The following is a 16,124-nucleotide window of genomic DNA, read 5'->3' on the forward strand; positions in this document are numbered from 1 at the left end:
GTTTATGGTGCACCCCTGCGGCTTCCTGGAGACTTGTTCGTTCCTTTGGACCTCTCGCCCCAGCCGCTGCAGTACCTTTAATGCCTACAGGACTGCATTCAGCAACTGCGCCCCGCCCTGTCTTAATCTTCGGACCAAAGCGTCTTAGTGCATCCAGACCTTGCGTCTTTCCCCCACATTTTTCTCAGACGAGACGCCGTAAAGAACCTCTTACACCCTCCTACGATGGGCCGTACCGTGTCCACCACAAGACGCCGAGGTCTGCCACCACCCCATTGAATGGTCGTGAACAGATAGCCTGACTAGACGGCCTCAAACGGGCCTACCTCGAGACGCCTCTCACGGAGCTCCCCACGGATGTCGTCGGCGTGTCCGCGGATCTGCATGTGACGAAGACAGCACCGTCTCCACTTCGTCGACGAGTACATTTCGCAGGTCCTGCAGCGCCCACCGACGCCACTACGCGTGGACGCTGAAGGTTGGTGCCCTCGGTCGGCATGGCAAAATAGAAGGAAAATAAAGTTGGGCGGCGTGTGCACGCGGCGCAAGCACAGCACGCGCTAATCCGTTTTAAGAGCCTGCTACGCTGATCCTCTGGTCGTGGCGCTCCACTGCAACCTCTCGGTTCGCAACAGGTTCCTTCTTGGCCACTCACTCAGAATGAATGAGCCACAGCGATGCGAGAGGAATGAAGGCTTAATGCATTAAAGCAAAGCTTTCTTTCCCTCTTACGCTCGCCGTATAAATCTCGCCATAGAAATGATTGTAGAAAGTTGTACTGGCCACTGGCGATAGCGGGCGACGTTTATTCGACCTTATTACTGAGGTTGGAAACACAGGAAATAACCTTTGTCCTGTAACTGACCTCGCAAATCTCTTAACGAAAACTTAATGGTGAGACCTACATTGGCGAGGTGTCAGCTTCAGTTGTATTCCCTGCAGAGGCCTTAGTACTATTTCTAGTTGCAGCTGAAGCTCCTCCTTGGGTACCAGGGATTCCACACTGAAGTTTCTTAGGATGTGGGCCAGCATAATTTTCTCCTCCAGTTGGGCAAACCTTTGGCCTAAGGAATAAAGAAATGGAACGGAAATTACAGGGAAAGTATTGCTTGCAGTATGTGTTCCTGTCAGTATAACATCGTAGGAGTGCGACCTGAAGAAATGTGATTATTATGGAATTATAATTGCATAAAAAACGCTTTTTATTTTCGTTCCTAATTTTTTCAGTGCAGAAAGGCCACTGGAATAATATCTGGCACTGTTGAAGAAAACCAGAAGGAACTTAACTGTGTGAAGCCTTTATGCAGCCAGAGAACAATAAACTGATTCATTTATTTTGTTCTCTATATTTCTGAGCATGTCCTTGCTTGTAAAAGTACCTGCTCGCTGTGCACTGTTACAGGTGATAGTTGTCTGTCTGTCCTCCCCAAAAACCGTGTCCGAACTTTTGGTGAATTCATTCTAAGGTGTATATGTCCTATATACAATGAACCTTCGTTAGTAGATTACGAGTAAATAGGACAAGTGCACTACTGTTCGTTTCCTTGTTGCTTAGTTGCCACACCACTCTGCGTCTTAGTTCTGTTTGTTCATAGTGAAGAAAAAGGTTGGCAGCATCGACATAGAAATCAAAATATTTCCATTAATAGATGTAGAGACGGAAAGCTACTTTTCATTACGTGCTTCTTTTTTTCTTTCCCAGCAAAATTTCACTGACCCTTCGTGATCTTCGGATACTCGCTAGTCGCCACAATATTTCTTCTCTATGTTTATTTTCTGATTCTCACCACTTACCCTTGCCCTACCTTAGGACAGTAAGCTATTCTTGTGTATAAGGTAAGTTACCTCTCTCTCTGTGTATGTTTAATATGCTCAGGCGTCAACCAACCAGATAGCCCAACTGACGAGCTAATCGCCATTACGTGCTTTATTTCTTACCACATAAGCCGAAAGCCATATATGTCCGAAAGCTACGTGCTGGTATTTCTGCATAATGTAACACAAGAGATGCTCTTGCCTAAACTGAATTTTTTCGTGGGTGTGACTAGGCAAAATGGTTATTAAAAGATGTAGAAAATTACGTAGTAAAGCAGTGTCTGCAGAAATGCAGATGAAAGTACGTCGGCACTGCTACGACTTGTCTACCGTCTCATTATAGTCTACTATACACCAGGATAACTATATATCTGGATACGTGCTGCTGTGGTTCCAGGATGAATACACTCTAAGCGGAGTGCTGACTTTTGTTCGCCGCAATTTAAGATATCTACGTCATCCCGTTGCGCCACGTGCTTCCAATGGTTAAGTTTGCTATGAAGCAGAATCAGCGAACTTTACCGTCAGTGGTGGCTAAACACCAGAAACATAGAGGATTGACTGTTTCTGTTGTACATCCTCCAAGCTACCCTCATAGTCGTCGACTACTTTAATGACAACCATCCTTTGTGGTACTCTGCTTCAATGAAGGCCAGCGGCAGAGACCTGGCAGACTTCATGAATAGCCGAGACCTGATGGCGATCAGTGGTGGATGTTGTGAATATATTTGTGGGGAGTATTACAATGGTTGTATTGACGTTGTACTTGTCTCAATGCGACGGCTGTCTGCTGCGTTGGTGCATTGCGTGGACACCCATGGAAGGGACCATCTGACGACACATGTTCAGCTGAATTGGTTACGTCCTCCAGCTTCGGGTACTGTCCTTTGCATTCAATTACAATCATTCAAAGGGTGCGAATGTCGCCTGTCAGACCATCGCATCAGCATCAAACATAGAAAATTATTCGCTCCAACTTTACGGGAAAAAAGATATAGTGCACTTACACCTCGGTTACATATTGATGGCCAGTAGGAGCGACTTCACGCCGTACGGCGTCGAGCAGAATATAAATATAGGAGGGCCAGATCCCCATTAGACTTTTGGGCCTCTCGCCGGGCTCATCGACATGTCCTACGGCACCATGACAAGCCAAACAAACAGTGCTTTATGACATTCTCTGTATCTTTGTACCCGAGAAAGCCTCTTTCTGGAATTTTGCAAGTTGTGGGAAGCATTCCGTCCCCTCTGCAAGAGTTGCACTCGTTCAGCGCTGGGGCCGCACAGCAAGGCTGGTGGGAAGTTCTTGTCGCTGAACATGTCTGCAAGTTAGTGGAGAGTGCCTCCACCTCGTTGCTACTGACATCATGATAGGCCTTTCTACCATCTAGTAATAGCCTTATTGATAGGTATTTCACCATGCATGAGTTTGACGTTGCAATATCTGCTTCCAGCCCGTTACCACTTTAGGACCAGATGACATCGCTTACTCCACCATTTGCCGTATTGATGGGGAAGATCAGGAAGTTCTCCTGTCGCTCTTCGATTCGACGTGGAAGTCGACGACCGTGTCTGACAAATGAAAGGGTAGCCGTCTCGTGGCTCTGCTGAGATCCGGGAAATACTCATGCAATTTTTCTCTTATTGGCTGATATCCTTGGCAAGCTGCTTTGGCAAAGTTGTGGTAAGAATGGTAGTGAATAGACTGGAATGATTGCTTGTGGAAACTGGTGGTTCTCACAATTTTATCAATGGATTCCGAAGACGCTGATTGTGGATTGAGGATATTATCAACCTGATCTCTTTAGTCCAATGCGGCTGAGGATGCCGCCGTCTGGTGTGTGCTCTATTCCTGTATATAAGAGGTGCCCATGACAACGTGTTCTAGCATTTTTTTAGGTGCTTGAGCATCTGGGTGTTCGTGGCCGGATATGTGCGTTGCTTACCCCGAAATTCAGACGACAAATGCATGTGCACTATGCAATGACTTAGCGAACTTAGCTCACATGCTCTGGCGATGTCCCGCGTTACGCGGCGATGAAAGTAACACTTCTTCACGCTGGGATGCTGTCCTACACAGCCCCAACCTCGAAGAACAGTTATGGGCTGTCCAACGGGCCCGCGACGCGGCGGAGAGGCTCGGCCTCTGTCCCGACGTGGGAGCGGCCTGCTGCGCGCTAGGGTGGGCCCTAAAGGACCCTAATAAAGTTTTTCATCCATCCATCCATCCATTCAAGCTAACTCATTGACGTCAGGATTTTCATGTCCACAGTAGAAGGAGATACTGGCAGACATGGCATTCGCCAGCGTGTTCCCCAGGTGGAGTCCTTAGCCTGGTATTGTTTATTGTTACAATGATGGGCCTTGTAGACAAGTTGCCTGATACTGCACTTGTCCACATTTATGCCGATGACATCTGCATCCGGGAATTCTGAATGACACGTCCGCAAATGTGTACAAGGCTTCACTTGCGGTTATATGCAATCAAATCGCAGTAATGAAATAAGGCGTGCAGCTCTACACAGCGAAGCTTGCTGTACCTGTGTTTACCCGAAAATCAATGTTACGGTATCCCAGAATTGCTGAAGGAACGATGTTCCGTCCAGTTACCTACCGCAGATTTCTCGTTGTTATAATATCTGACGGGTTTTCTTGACAAAGCTGTCACTGCAGCCAGGACTAAACTTGGAACTTTATACATACTATCCCTGACATATCTGAACTGAGATGGAGTGCGTCTGAACGAAGTTTGCTCCAAGTTTACCAGGCACCTGTTTGTGGGCTACATACTACACAGCATACCTGTACTATTTAACATGCGCGTGTCTGAGCGCACTCAAGAGAGCTTCCAGGCACAAGCACTTGGTGCGCTTTCCCTCAACAAAGTGCACTACAGCAGAAGCACGGGTCTACCCAATCCCTGTATAGAGGTCCTGTGAACCTGTGCGAACCCTTATTTTCCTGTTGACCAGAAAATCATGCTATTCGTTATCATTACGTCGAAGAATTGACATCGATTGTGAGATGTCAGGTCAGCCTTGTAGCTGCAAACTTCCCGGACACGAACATGTAGGAAACACCTACAAGGACAATGGCGAAGACCCCTAGTGCAGTTTCAAATACGACCAAATTACGAAAAAGTTCTACTACACTTCTTTCAATGGCCTAAAACCGCTCACGCTGTTACTCTCTACCTTCTGTGCGTCACCGCAACCATTCGTTGTTATAGATAAAGGCACCCAGGGCATCGTTTCAGTTTTTTTTGCTGTTGAATACGATTCTTGCCATTGAAGCACTCTTCTTAAACGCTGAGCATATGAGTTCGCATTACATACACTTGGCAACTCCGAAGAACCAGAATGAAATAGTTGTTTTAGACTCAGTACCGCAAAAGAGAAACGCCTCCAGTGCATTGCGAAAATTTGGTGGGTCTGTGGGTCTGCCTCTCTGTGGGTCTGCCTCTCATTGCTGTGGGTCTGCCTCTCCGTTTCACAAAATTGTCATGTACTGAGAAAAAAAACCTCGTCATACCAATACAATTCCTGGATCCAGCGGAGAAGGGAACGTAAGCGAAGGGGCTGACGTTCTCAGTCTCCATGAACCTTTCCGGCATGAATGCGTTCGGTTCCTTGTAGACATTAGGATGTCGATGCAAAAAATAAATGGCACATACTGCAACCGTTCCTTTTGGAATAGTGTGTTTTCCTGCAATAAAGAGGGATGGTAAAAACACATGTTAGAAACTATATTCGACTATAAACAGGAAAATGGTTCAGAGGAAGATGTAGGCACAAACTGATCTACAGGGGGCAAACAAGGAAAATATCAGCGCAGAGTCACCGCTTCGACAAAGAGATTTGCCTCAGGCTTGCGCTGAAGATGACAAATCAACAAGCTGAAACGTTGACTTCGCGCTCAGAAAGGTAAACCACCATTTTGACAGTAAAGACACCAAAAAATAATTACGACTACATATACCCATTTGTAAAGATGCAACCCTGAGAGCATTTGTAACAACCAATTTCAATTTCTATTCCGCTTGTCATATGATCCGTCGCACCGAGTGACCCTTGGCGGTAATCGTGACGGCACAACTCTGTCCTAGCAGTCGAAGAAGAGCGAAAACAGTGAAAAATAAAATAGGGTCTTAACAAAATGCCCCCGCAGTAAGTAAATCGGGGTATAAGAGCAAGATAGCAATTTTCCATTGAACGCATCATAGGTTGTTCAATTGGGATGTGGCGCGAAAGCATCGGTGAAGCAAATTTCGAAGCAATGGTAATGTGCTTAGTAATTATAGAGAGCTTCTATAGAGCAGAATGGTAATGTACCTTCAAAAATCGGCAGAACCCATCTCGCGATGACAATCGACGGCAATGTGTTTAGCATCGAATGAATATATTGACACAGGGTATTGCCACCGTCGAAACTAGTAATGTATGAGGCGTGTACTGCAGCAGAACTTCTCTTTCGCGCTTTTCTAAGAACTCTTGATGTCATCTAGCGTCGCCGCGGCGAAGCCTGCGCGTGGCATCCTAAATGCATGGCGCGCCGGTGCGTGCAAAGGCTGAGAAAGAACCGGGCTTCTCTCACGCGCTTCTTTCTGGACATGCTGCGCCATCTCGAGGCACTGCTGAGAAGTCCGCACGTGGCCTCCGAGAGGAGAAGGGTGATCCGCCGGTGCCTGCGAACGCTGAGAATTGTTCCTTCGCTTGCGGCACACTCAATGGCAAATACTATGTGACCCAAGCTGACGAGAGCTTCATTCAAAGCGGAATATACCCGGGGCATTTGTGGCGCTGGCTGCTAATGCGTCGGGTTGCTGTCTTTGAGGAACCACTATGACGTGGGTCAGATTCCATTCACCATCGGATAAGTTTAATAGATCTTTTTCGCCATAATGCAGCGGCAAATTCCCAGCGGCACCTACCCAGTTACCCAAGTTGGCGTCAAAGACGTTCATAAAAGAGCAGCACACAGCTACTGGACCATACGCAGTGACCCAATTTGGCATCAAAGAAAATAATTGAAGACCAGCACAGACCGAGTAGCAGAAACCCAGTAGTCCAAGTCGGCGTCAAAGAGTTTCATTGAACAGCGGAAGCTACCCAGCCCCGCATCTACAGTGACCCTCGCCAGCGGAAAAGAGGTTCGTCGATGAGCGGCACATATGTACACATCGCCTTCTACTCAATGACCCAAATCGGTCCAACGGTTGGTTTCGAAACCTGTTCCCTCAGCATAGCAGCCCGATGCGCTATCCATTTGTCCATGGACCACGCAGTGACCCAAGTACACAGGAAAACAGTTGGATACAACATACATAACCCACAAAAGTGTGTGAAGTATAAGAGAATGCTAATACAAACACAAATATCTCGGTCATTGCCAACCAGCAAGAAATAGCGTGAATCAAACTCAGGCACTCTTATTTGCCCTAAAACCGTGCTTAAGGAAAGAGGGAGAAACAAGTGCGTAGGTTTCAATGCAAACTTCTAGCTCTCTATTGCCCAGTGAGCACACTAGAAGCATTACATCGAAAGTACAAGGTCGTCTTTACGCATGCTATACAACACACACTGAGTGCTGCATATAGGTTGCAGCTGATGCAGCAAGGCTGGCGTGCTTCTGACGGGCGCTCATCCAAAGCTGTGTGTTTTCAAACTGATAGTGTCCCTTCCTCCTTTCTTATTTCTTTGTTGTTTGTAGAGTAATAGCACTGCTCATTGGAGTCTGGAGTCCTAAAACCAGGCCGAAGGAGCGTAGACTTTATAAAATGCGCCTGCTTTCCGCTTTGGAGAGCCTTTCGTGGGCCTTGTTAGCACCGACTAGCGATTGAATGGCAAACGACTGCTCACTTGGTCTGGTTAGTGCATGAAGAAGCTAAATAAGTTATACTGAACCCACACGCCCTGTTGGAATCAATGTTATGCTAAGCATTTCGCAAGTAGCTGGCTGCCCAGCATTCCTTTGGCTTACGAAAAGCGTTACCAGGTGCACCAACGCGTTCATGTAAGGCTTGCAGTTATGTGTGTAACGTGAGCGTGTGTTTGACGAAAGAAGCAAGACGATTGTGACGGCGAAGGCATGATTTATACTGCGGCTATCCGATGCTGTGTTTAAGACAAGCCGATTGTTGGGTTCTGCATAGGTACTGGACGAGGCACAAGCTAAAGAAATACGAATTGTGACGTGATCAGTGACTCCGTGTTATACAATCGTACATACCTAGGTCTCTCATGTTCCCTATGTTAAAACAATGATGTAATTTTCACACCTCTGACAAAACGTTAAATCATGTTTGACCTGTGCCGATAACGAAGACGGTACAATGTCGCACAGCTTCTGCGTACTCTGCCGCTTCTAGTTGGAACGAGGAAAGGATTGGGGAATGTAGGCCGATCCCAGAGTTGGTGTAGTCTAAAACAATGACGCAAAGCGCTAGCTGCCACGATAGAGAAGAATGCGAAAAACTGGCATGTGACGACCGCAGCCAAACTTCTCAAAGAACTAGTCGACTTTGGCCCTACAGGGGTATGCGCGTGATTAAACAATGAAAAAAAAAGAGAAAGCACCTCGGCCTAATAGAGCATCGGGCTGCTGTGCTAGAAGGCAGACGTTCGATTCCACCGTCGGCCACGCACGCCTTTTTATTGAAGAAGTCGGAAACGAGGCGAGGAAGGAACCTAGCTACCGCAAAGTGTAAGAAATGAGCCAAAGCGCTTCGAAAAAAAAAGTTACAGGCCTAAGCGGCACACACAGCACAGTCACAGCGTAAGCTGAAGGAGCCGCTCCATAGAGGCTCCATTTTCGGCAGAAGGCAGTAAAGGGTCTTCGCGGCGAAGTCTCGTTGCGTCGTTTTCACGAGAAGGAACTGTGCGCCCGGCATCCACGGCGAGCTGCGGCTTGTGGTGCTCTCTGCACAGTGGTCTGCTGGGCCCGACGTTGCCTGGTTGTGGCTGCGCGCATAGCTCTGCGATTCACTTCTTCAGCAGCCGCTCGTACCTTACGAGGAGGCACCATAACGTGTACGGAAGAGTACAGCAAACACAAGTATCGAGACTACGCACCGCACACGTCACATCCTTTGACACGTGGCACCATACGATGCAACTGCTGCACGTCGTGACACCAGGTAGAATACAACACAACTGCAGTGGAAAGTTTGCAGCTATCGACGCTACGCGGCGCGCATTTCACATTGCGTGACAAGTGGCACGATACGATGCTGCTGCTGCTGATTTACTGGCGTCCCTTATAAAAATGAGTGGTGACAAATGGTCACTTAGCCTGCGTAACTTTATTTCGAATGCTTTACATATATTTAATTCTAGCATTTTTGTATACATCTCCTTAATCTTCTTTTTCTTCCTCAAAACTTCTCTATCTTCCTTGTACCGCTACCTATGCAACTGCTACATGGCGTGCCACCTGGTGCAATAACATGCAGCTACAATGGAAAGTGTGCACGTATTGACGCTATGTGGCGCGCATTTCTCATGGCATCTTAATCGCGTGACTTCTCGCGTGCTCCTACGCGTGTAAGAGCATGTTCCCGCAGCGGCTAGCTTGCGCTGGCGTGGCGCAGTGGTAAAGTAGCTTACTGCCGCGCCCAGGGCGCGGGTTCGATCCCGGCAGGAATGGGGTATTTCTTTTCTAATTCCTGGCGATAGCTACGTTGGACACCGGCAGCAGCGGCGGCTGCAGACAGAAACTCCAATAGAAACGGCTATCGCCAACAGAAACGGCTATCGGAATTAGCCCATAACAGCTTACGCTCTAATAATAGTGTAGCAGTGCATGCCCAAAAGAAGATGAACAAAGAGCGCTCAGCTTGCCATTCTTCTCCATCATCCTGTCTCCTGCTTTGTTACCGTATTTAGCTCTACTGTGTAATATTTTATGCGGAAGTTACCTGTGTGAAAGATCACATTCGTGCAAGCTATTGCGTGTAGTGTACTATAACTGCACGCTTCACCTGCAAATGGGTGTCAGTGGTTGGTGTCACACAAATGCAAACACACACACGCACACACACACACACACACACACACACACACACACACACACACACTGCAAAAAATGTTAAGTGCTTAGGTATCCTCCACTATTACTCACCGATGTGCACGTCTTCATCTATGTTCCGAGCGATGAGAGGAACTGGTGGGTACAGGCGTAGGGACTCCTGCAGAAGCGAATAAAAGAAGGCAGCTACTAGGTAAACCAAATAAACACAAAACCCATTACATAATGGAACATGGCTGCACCTCATTCTATCATACTTGGTTTTCTTTCAGACTGTGTCAAACATTTTGAAAGAAAACAAGGCGGCGTGGTGGAGACAGCGGGGTGTCTTGCAGATTTAAATCCCCTGGACATGGTCTCCATGAACTTCAACTTGCCTAAACGCAAGCTGACCACGAACCACCCGTATTGCGCTGCCTAAACGCATCGCATTGATGTTGCAAGCTTCATCTTAGCTAGGCACGCTAACACGCTCTTTTCAGCTTGAAGACCTCTTTTCACGCAAAGACAGCATCGTGTTGGCGGCCTTCTATTCGCCTTAAGGAAGGTTCGTGTCACACTGTTGCACAATAGTTGTCACCTGGTCCTGAACTGCGTGCTGTCACAATTTCTGCGCTATAAGCAAGGTTCTGACGCAAGCACTTGGATCCGCCGGGCCAAAGCGCACGTCCGTCGCAGCGGAAGGTTTCACACCTAGACCCCTGCTGCGGTTGTATTTAAGCCTGACGTTAGAGGCTCTTGCTATTACTCCTATCGCGTGCTTTCTGTAAATGTAGCTTTTCTTTCGGTACCTTTGACACGTCTTCCCTTTCGACAATACGTTTTCACCGATGCCTAACTGCCACGTCTCCAAGTCTGTTTTCTTTTGTTCTTATTCTCCTTTGTCTCTCCAGAGCTTCGTGCCATTTGCATGTGCAGCCGTGTGTTAGGCGCGTCACACTTCAGTGGCGCGTAAGGCCGCCTGGCGCGTCACTTTTGCGTGTGGCCTCACCGTCTCGGCCGCCGGGCCGACAACTCTGTCCTCACACGAAGAGATAAACTGTTGCTTCCTTTGTGAAGTGCCCCATCGCATGCACGCATGTCTTCCCTCCGGTTTCTCAACTCATAAGGGGCAAGCAGCGAGCGAAGAGAAAAATATAGGAAATATGTGCCGATCGCTGCCTAACCTCAAGGCTGTCACGCGTGAGTAGCCTAAAATAATTCCCCAGCAACGCGGTTTCCGTCTATCCATCTTTTTTTTGTTTTAACGTGAACTTCGAATGCAGGCCGAAAACGAAAATTTTCTTATGCTTCATCGGAGATCTGCTGACCACGTAAAGAGTAACGTTCTTCTTGAGCAAGTGCTTCTACGTTCCCTTTTTTTTTTTTCAATCGTAAAAGCAGTTTTTCAAAATGAGTTGCGTGGAACTTCCCAAGGACCGCTTAAATTACTATAGTCTTGAAGGCACAATCATAGGTTACGAGATACATGGACACCGTTCGTGCTAAAGTGTGGTTGAGGTGAAGAATACGTGTTTTTCGATTTATGGGTCAATGTTGCTGCTGGGCCAAAGAAGAAAAACAAAATAGACGCGAAACTATTACTGCCATTATAGCGGAGAAAATTCTTCAACTGTGTAAAGAGCAAACCAATTTCATTGCTGGCATGTTGCGCTGTGCTAGCCGCTATGCAGTGTAGTTAGGACGACGAAATGTAATGTGTGAAGGTGCCTGTGCCTGTTAGGCTTTGGCAAGAGTTTTATCAGATGGCCGCAGCGGTAACCTAATTCATAATTGGTAAAACACTACACAGGTAATTTGGTGGATCTAGGTTTGGTTGTCACCTGCGGCAGGTTGTCCTTTTGTCCACTTTAATTTCCCTCTACCCTATTATTTCTACGTTTCCATTCAACATAACAATGAACTTCCTCTATACTTTCTCTGGCTTTTTCTTTCCTGACATGATACAATGAGATGTTAGCGCAAAAATACCGCGCTGGCGACTTCTTGGCTCTTGAACAGGTGTTACAGTAACATATACATCGTTGCGTAATTTTTCATGTAGTTTTGTAGGGGAGAAAGAGCACATTCATTGTGTGTCATATTCATAGTTGTGACTAACAAAATATCGGGCGACTAGGATCTCCTTATTTTTTTCGATAGCATATGATAGCAATACATGTGCAAGTTGGTTAACCTGGGTGTGTCGTCACTCAGTCTGGGTATAATTTGCAAAATACACCTTTTAAAGACCCCAGCCATGTTGAAGTTTTATAATATTTGGGGCTGTATTGAATCAGGCACACAAATCAGGGCTGAGAGTGACGTAAGATTAAAAGCAATATCTTTGTTTCGCAGAAAGACATGTTACAGCTTGTTTTTATTAGCGGGTTCCTATACGCAAGCGAGGGCGATTTACCTGCTCTAAAAGGGTTCTTGCAACGGTTTGCGCCGGCCTCCGCTTTACCTCTAAAAACGGTGCAGCAATTTTCGAGTACTCAGAAATGGGGATGCTTGCCGAACGAAATGGCAAATTTCATTATGCCGATAAAAGAAAAATTAACTTTGTATATAGTGTTATTTCTTTTTTCATCGACGTTGACGAAATATAGTGCGAAAATTTTGATAGGGCGAAAATTTGGCTCTGACTTCCCAGTATTATGATACTGAAAAAATATGAAGGTGCCCAAATGTTAGCGATCATTGCGACGTAGAATAGTTGAACAGATTGCGCAATGTACAGTGTCACCAGAATAAGAACACGTACTTTACGAACTGCTGCGCATTTGACAAGAAAACTACTCGTACTTCCTAAGATTGTTTGCTGGCGTATGTTCGCAACAGCTCAGTTTGTTTTGTGGAAATGCGCGTCGCAAAGGAGCAGGCTATCCTAATACACAGGTTGTAGCACTTGTGGCTATGTATAGTTACAGCTGAGACACATGGGGAGGCTGCTAACACTTGTCGAAGCTCCAAAGCTTTGAGGCATTAGGACGAGCGTTCTTACCAAATTTCAAAGTCTCGGCCCGTATTCACAAAAAGCTCTTACGCTAGAAGAGTTCGTAAGAGCAAATTGCAGCCAATCCTGATGCTCGACATATTAATAGTGAAGACGACCGGCTAACGACAAAGAGAACTTACAAAGGATAAGCTTCGCGTATTCGACTCCTGGATTCTGAATGGTGATATGGCCGCCTCAATAAGCAATCAACTTTTACTTGTATAATTTCACTTTGGTATGTGACGTCTAGTCTATGCGTATTCGTTACATGCTTCGTTTGATTTCAACTTTTCTGTAATTCAGTGCGAACGTCCTTACAAAAAGCAAAACGTCCTCAGCGGACTCACCCGAACAACATACTTGCCTTTATTACGCAGTCTAAATATTTCAGTTTCTTAATGTCCTCAATCGTTACGCTCCTCTGCTTGTCGTCAGCGAAAACAGCATCGATTTCAGCGTGAACTTTGTCTTGTATGTCTGAATGATGTCCCAGCAAATACAAGGTATACGATGCCGCTGTGGCCGTAGTATCAAAGCCCTGAAAACCATGGAAAGAACATTCCACATTCACCCTTTCACCCTTTCTCATAAGAGCTTTGTGACTTCACAAGGAGGTTTAGCTTTCGACACTCGCCGTAAACGGTGAAAAGGAACGTTTTTCTAGGGAAATGTTGCAGCTTACTCCGATGAAAAATGTGGCAACTTCTTCGGCGACTTCGTGCTCTGTTAGGGCTCCTTCATCGACATGCATATGAAGTAGAATATCCAGGAAGCTTTTTCTCGGTGCACAGCCGGCTTCTCCTGAAATGTATTGTGCTTTCCGCTTTTGAATAATCTACAAGAACAAGAGGGATTAAAACGTGCTTCTTATATCTAGTTTTCTATTATGCCGCAGTGGGGACAACTAATGCACATGTTTATGCATGCGAATGATCTTCACATGCATGTACTACATTAAACATGCTAGAAAAGTCAGTTTACGTACCCTATTGTTGTAGTCTCGAATATAGCGTACCTTCTTCAAGAATATCCTTCCTTCTTTGCTCATATAGTACACAGTATCAGGCCAGTAAAAAACCTTGAGAACACGGGACATGATGCTGGCTGCCAGGCTAGAGAATCGGTAACAACATGATTGTAGTATCTGTAGGGTCCTTAAACTATGTAAGCGAGAACTTACTCGTCAGTTGTTTGAAGTAGTTTTTTGTTTGTGCCTTCTTCTTCGTTGATATTGACGCCCATTGCAGTTTCTGCCCAATATAAACACGACAGAGGGCACGAAAGACAAGACAATGCTTCGTCTTATTGTTATTCAGAGGCAACATATATTTCATTAGCAATATAAATATCATCGAGAATGTCATGAATGACTAGATAGATATGTTGTAGAGAAATGAGCACAAAGAAAAAAAGACAACAATCTTCTAGAGGAAAAAAAAATATTTCGGAGGCGTCTTTGGAAAATGCTATGCACCAAAAATGTATTTTTTTTCTTGCACCGCATAAAATGGAACTAAACCTCTGAAAAAGAAGCACCGTTCTGATATGGTTATGGAATCATTTGAGCTAAACTGAGCTAAACTTGCTAACCAGACACGTTCCACCATCACCACGACAGTTTGGAGTTGCCGCAGCTGGCAGATACATGTTGAACAGCTCGAGCAATACCAGATACATGCTATCTTAGTGCCCTGTTTTGCAGTCTGTTCCACAAAAAAGTGTTGCTAAGCGAATAATAAGTAAAAAAGGAGAAGTAATATAAAAGTAAGCGTTACTCGCCTCCCCACCAAAAATAAAGGAAAGAAAAAAAAACAGCAAAAGGAGGGGAAACGAAAGACGAAGTGAAAAGGCGTACACGGTTTTTCTCCTTTGCTAAGAAAGCGAATCAGCACGGGTGTGATGGCTACATCGGGCATAACTTTATCAGCAGCGTTAGGAGACGACGCCAGACGTAACTGTCACGCTACAAGTTGTCTACCGGCATTGGGTGTAATTTTTGGGTACCATTTCTGTGCCAATGTTACACTCGAAAGCTTGTTATATTGCTAAACAAACAAGATGTAGAACACGGGTGATAGTCTCTCAAATCCAGATACATTTTTGCGATGCAGCTCAAATAACTACATATTACCTGTGATCAAGCAAAATATGACAATACGTTGACAGGTTTGGTTTACTGGATATCCGTCTTTGTAGTAGTTAGAAAACTTGTGTGGGCGCAGTCATGCACACTGCTGGTGGAAGTCCTATCTAATTTTTACTAACCATAGAACATCCCAAAAGCCGCAAGCCGCAAGACAGGAAGTATGTCGAAAGGCTTCATCCCCAGTTGCATCAGGTTGTTAACGAGCTCTCTCGTTCGTCGGTTCATTATGTGCACGTAATTGTCCAATATCTTGAAGTGAAAAGCGGGCGTAAGTATTTTCCTACGTGTACTCCAAATTTCCTTGTTACTGTAATAAAAAAGAACCATCCGTAGGCAGAACACACAATGTTGATATCAGAACTCCTATTATTTACGACAGATGTGCTTATTCACCTTGTCAGGACGCCATTTCCCATCCATGGTTTCATCATGCGATATATGAATGACTTATTAAGGTTCACATTGCTTGACAGAATCGCCTGGAAGAAAGATTGCATTTGTAGCGAAATTACTGCATAGAAGCTTTTCCGCATTCGGGCTTCTGCAAACACACACGCACAAGAGTGTCAGGCAGGGGGCCTGTAAAGTAAGACTATTCCAATATGTTTGACAGGTTTTTCTTATTTGACTGGCTAACAAAAGGCGAGGAGCACGTAGAAATAGAAAGGGATTCGGTGAGGCCGAGCTAGCGCAGTGAAAGTAACATCGTATGACCATATTCTATGCCGCCATCAACAGCATCGAATATGTGCCCTTGGCGCCCACTCTGATACTCTGATAAATACCCGTTCCTCTGATGTGCTCATTATGCAGAGTGCTTCGGAAAATCATTTCGGAATGCCTTGGGCCGGGTGTTTCAGGTAAGTGGAGCTAACCAAACCTTAAAGATAGACTGGAACACCTTAGACGAAAGAGACCAAGGACATATTGTTCGCAGCTGTCTTGAGTTACTCATACTATTGTTTGACGTGCGACTAGTCAGTCAAAAGGTTAACGTTGATTGCGCAAATATTAAATATCTGTTTTATAGCTCACGTATTTGAAAAGTTGTAGAGTGTGCTCAGAATGCCCAACGAAGTCGTTTCCATGTCGTTACGTAGTCTTTTACGTAGTCTTTCTTTCTGGCTCTTATGCAAGCCCGCGATCTATGAAAAAGAA

The 16,124-nt window shown here is 45.6% G+C and overlaps 1 protein-coding gene across 1 annotated transcript; it reads right to left on the minus strand.

Annotated features, from left to right (window-relative positions):
* Positions 1-763: 763 nt before the first annotated feature.
* LOC140218959 (cytochrome P450 4V2-like) lies at positions 764-13,960 on the minus strand. Its single transcript, XM_072288706.1, has 6 exons — positions 13,806-13,960; positions 13,503-13,655; positions 13,185-13,358; positions 9,934-10,000; positions 5,347-5,520; positions 764-1,064 (listed from the first exon to the last, which is right to left on the minus strand). The coding sequence occupies exons 1-6, from the start codon at positions 13,914-13,916 to the stop codon at positions 889-891; spliced, it is 855 nt and encodes a 284-aa protein (XP_072144807.1). The 5' UTR covers positions 13,917-13,960; the 3' UTR covers positions 764-888.
* Positions 13,961-16,124: the final 2,164 nt, after the last annotated feature.

Source organism: Dermacentor andersoni, chromosome 1 (genome assembly GCF_023375885.2).
Source record: "Dermacentor andersoni chromosome 1, qqDerAnde1_hic_scaffold, whole genome shotgun sequence".
In the NCBI taxonomy this organism is placed as follows: domain Eukaryota; kingdom Metazoa; phylum Arthropoda; class Arachnida; order Ixodida; family Ixodidae; genus Dermacentor; species Dermacentor andersoni.

Excerpts from the sequence above, each read along its gene's own strand:
- LOC140218959 (XM_072288706.1), bottom strand. The coding sequence starts at position 13,916 with ATGTCCCGTGTTCTCAAGGTTTTTTACTGGCCTGATACTGTGTACTAT. Across the intron at positions 13,359-13,502 it reads TTGCCACATTTTTCATCGGA|GGCTTTGATACTACGGCCAC; the intron begins GTAAGCTGCAAC and ends CATGGTTTTCAG. Across the intron at positions 1,065-5,346 it reads TGGATCCAGGAATTGTATTG|GCCAAAGGTTTGCCCAACTG; the intron begins GTATGACGAGGT and ends TTTATTCCTTAG.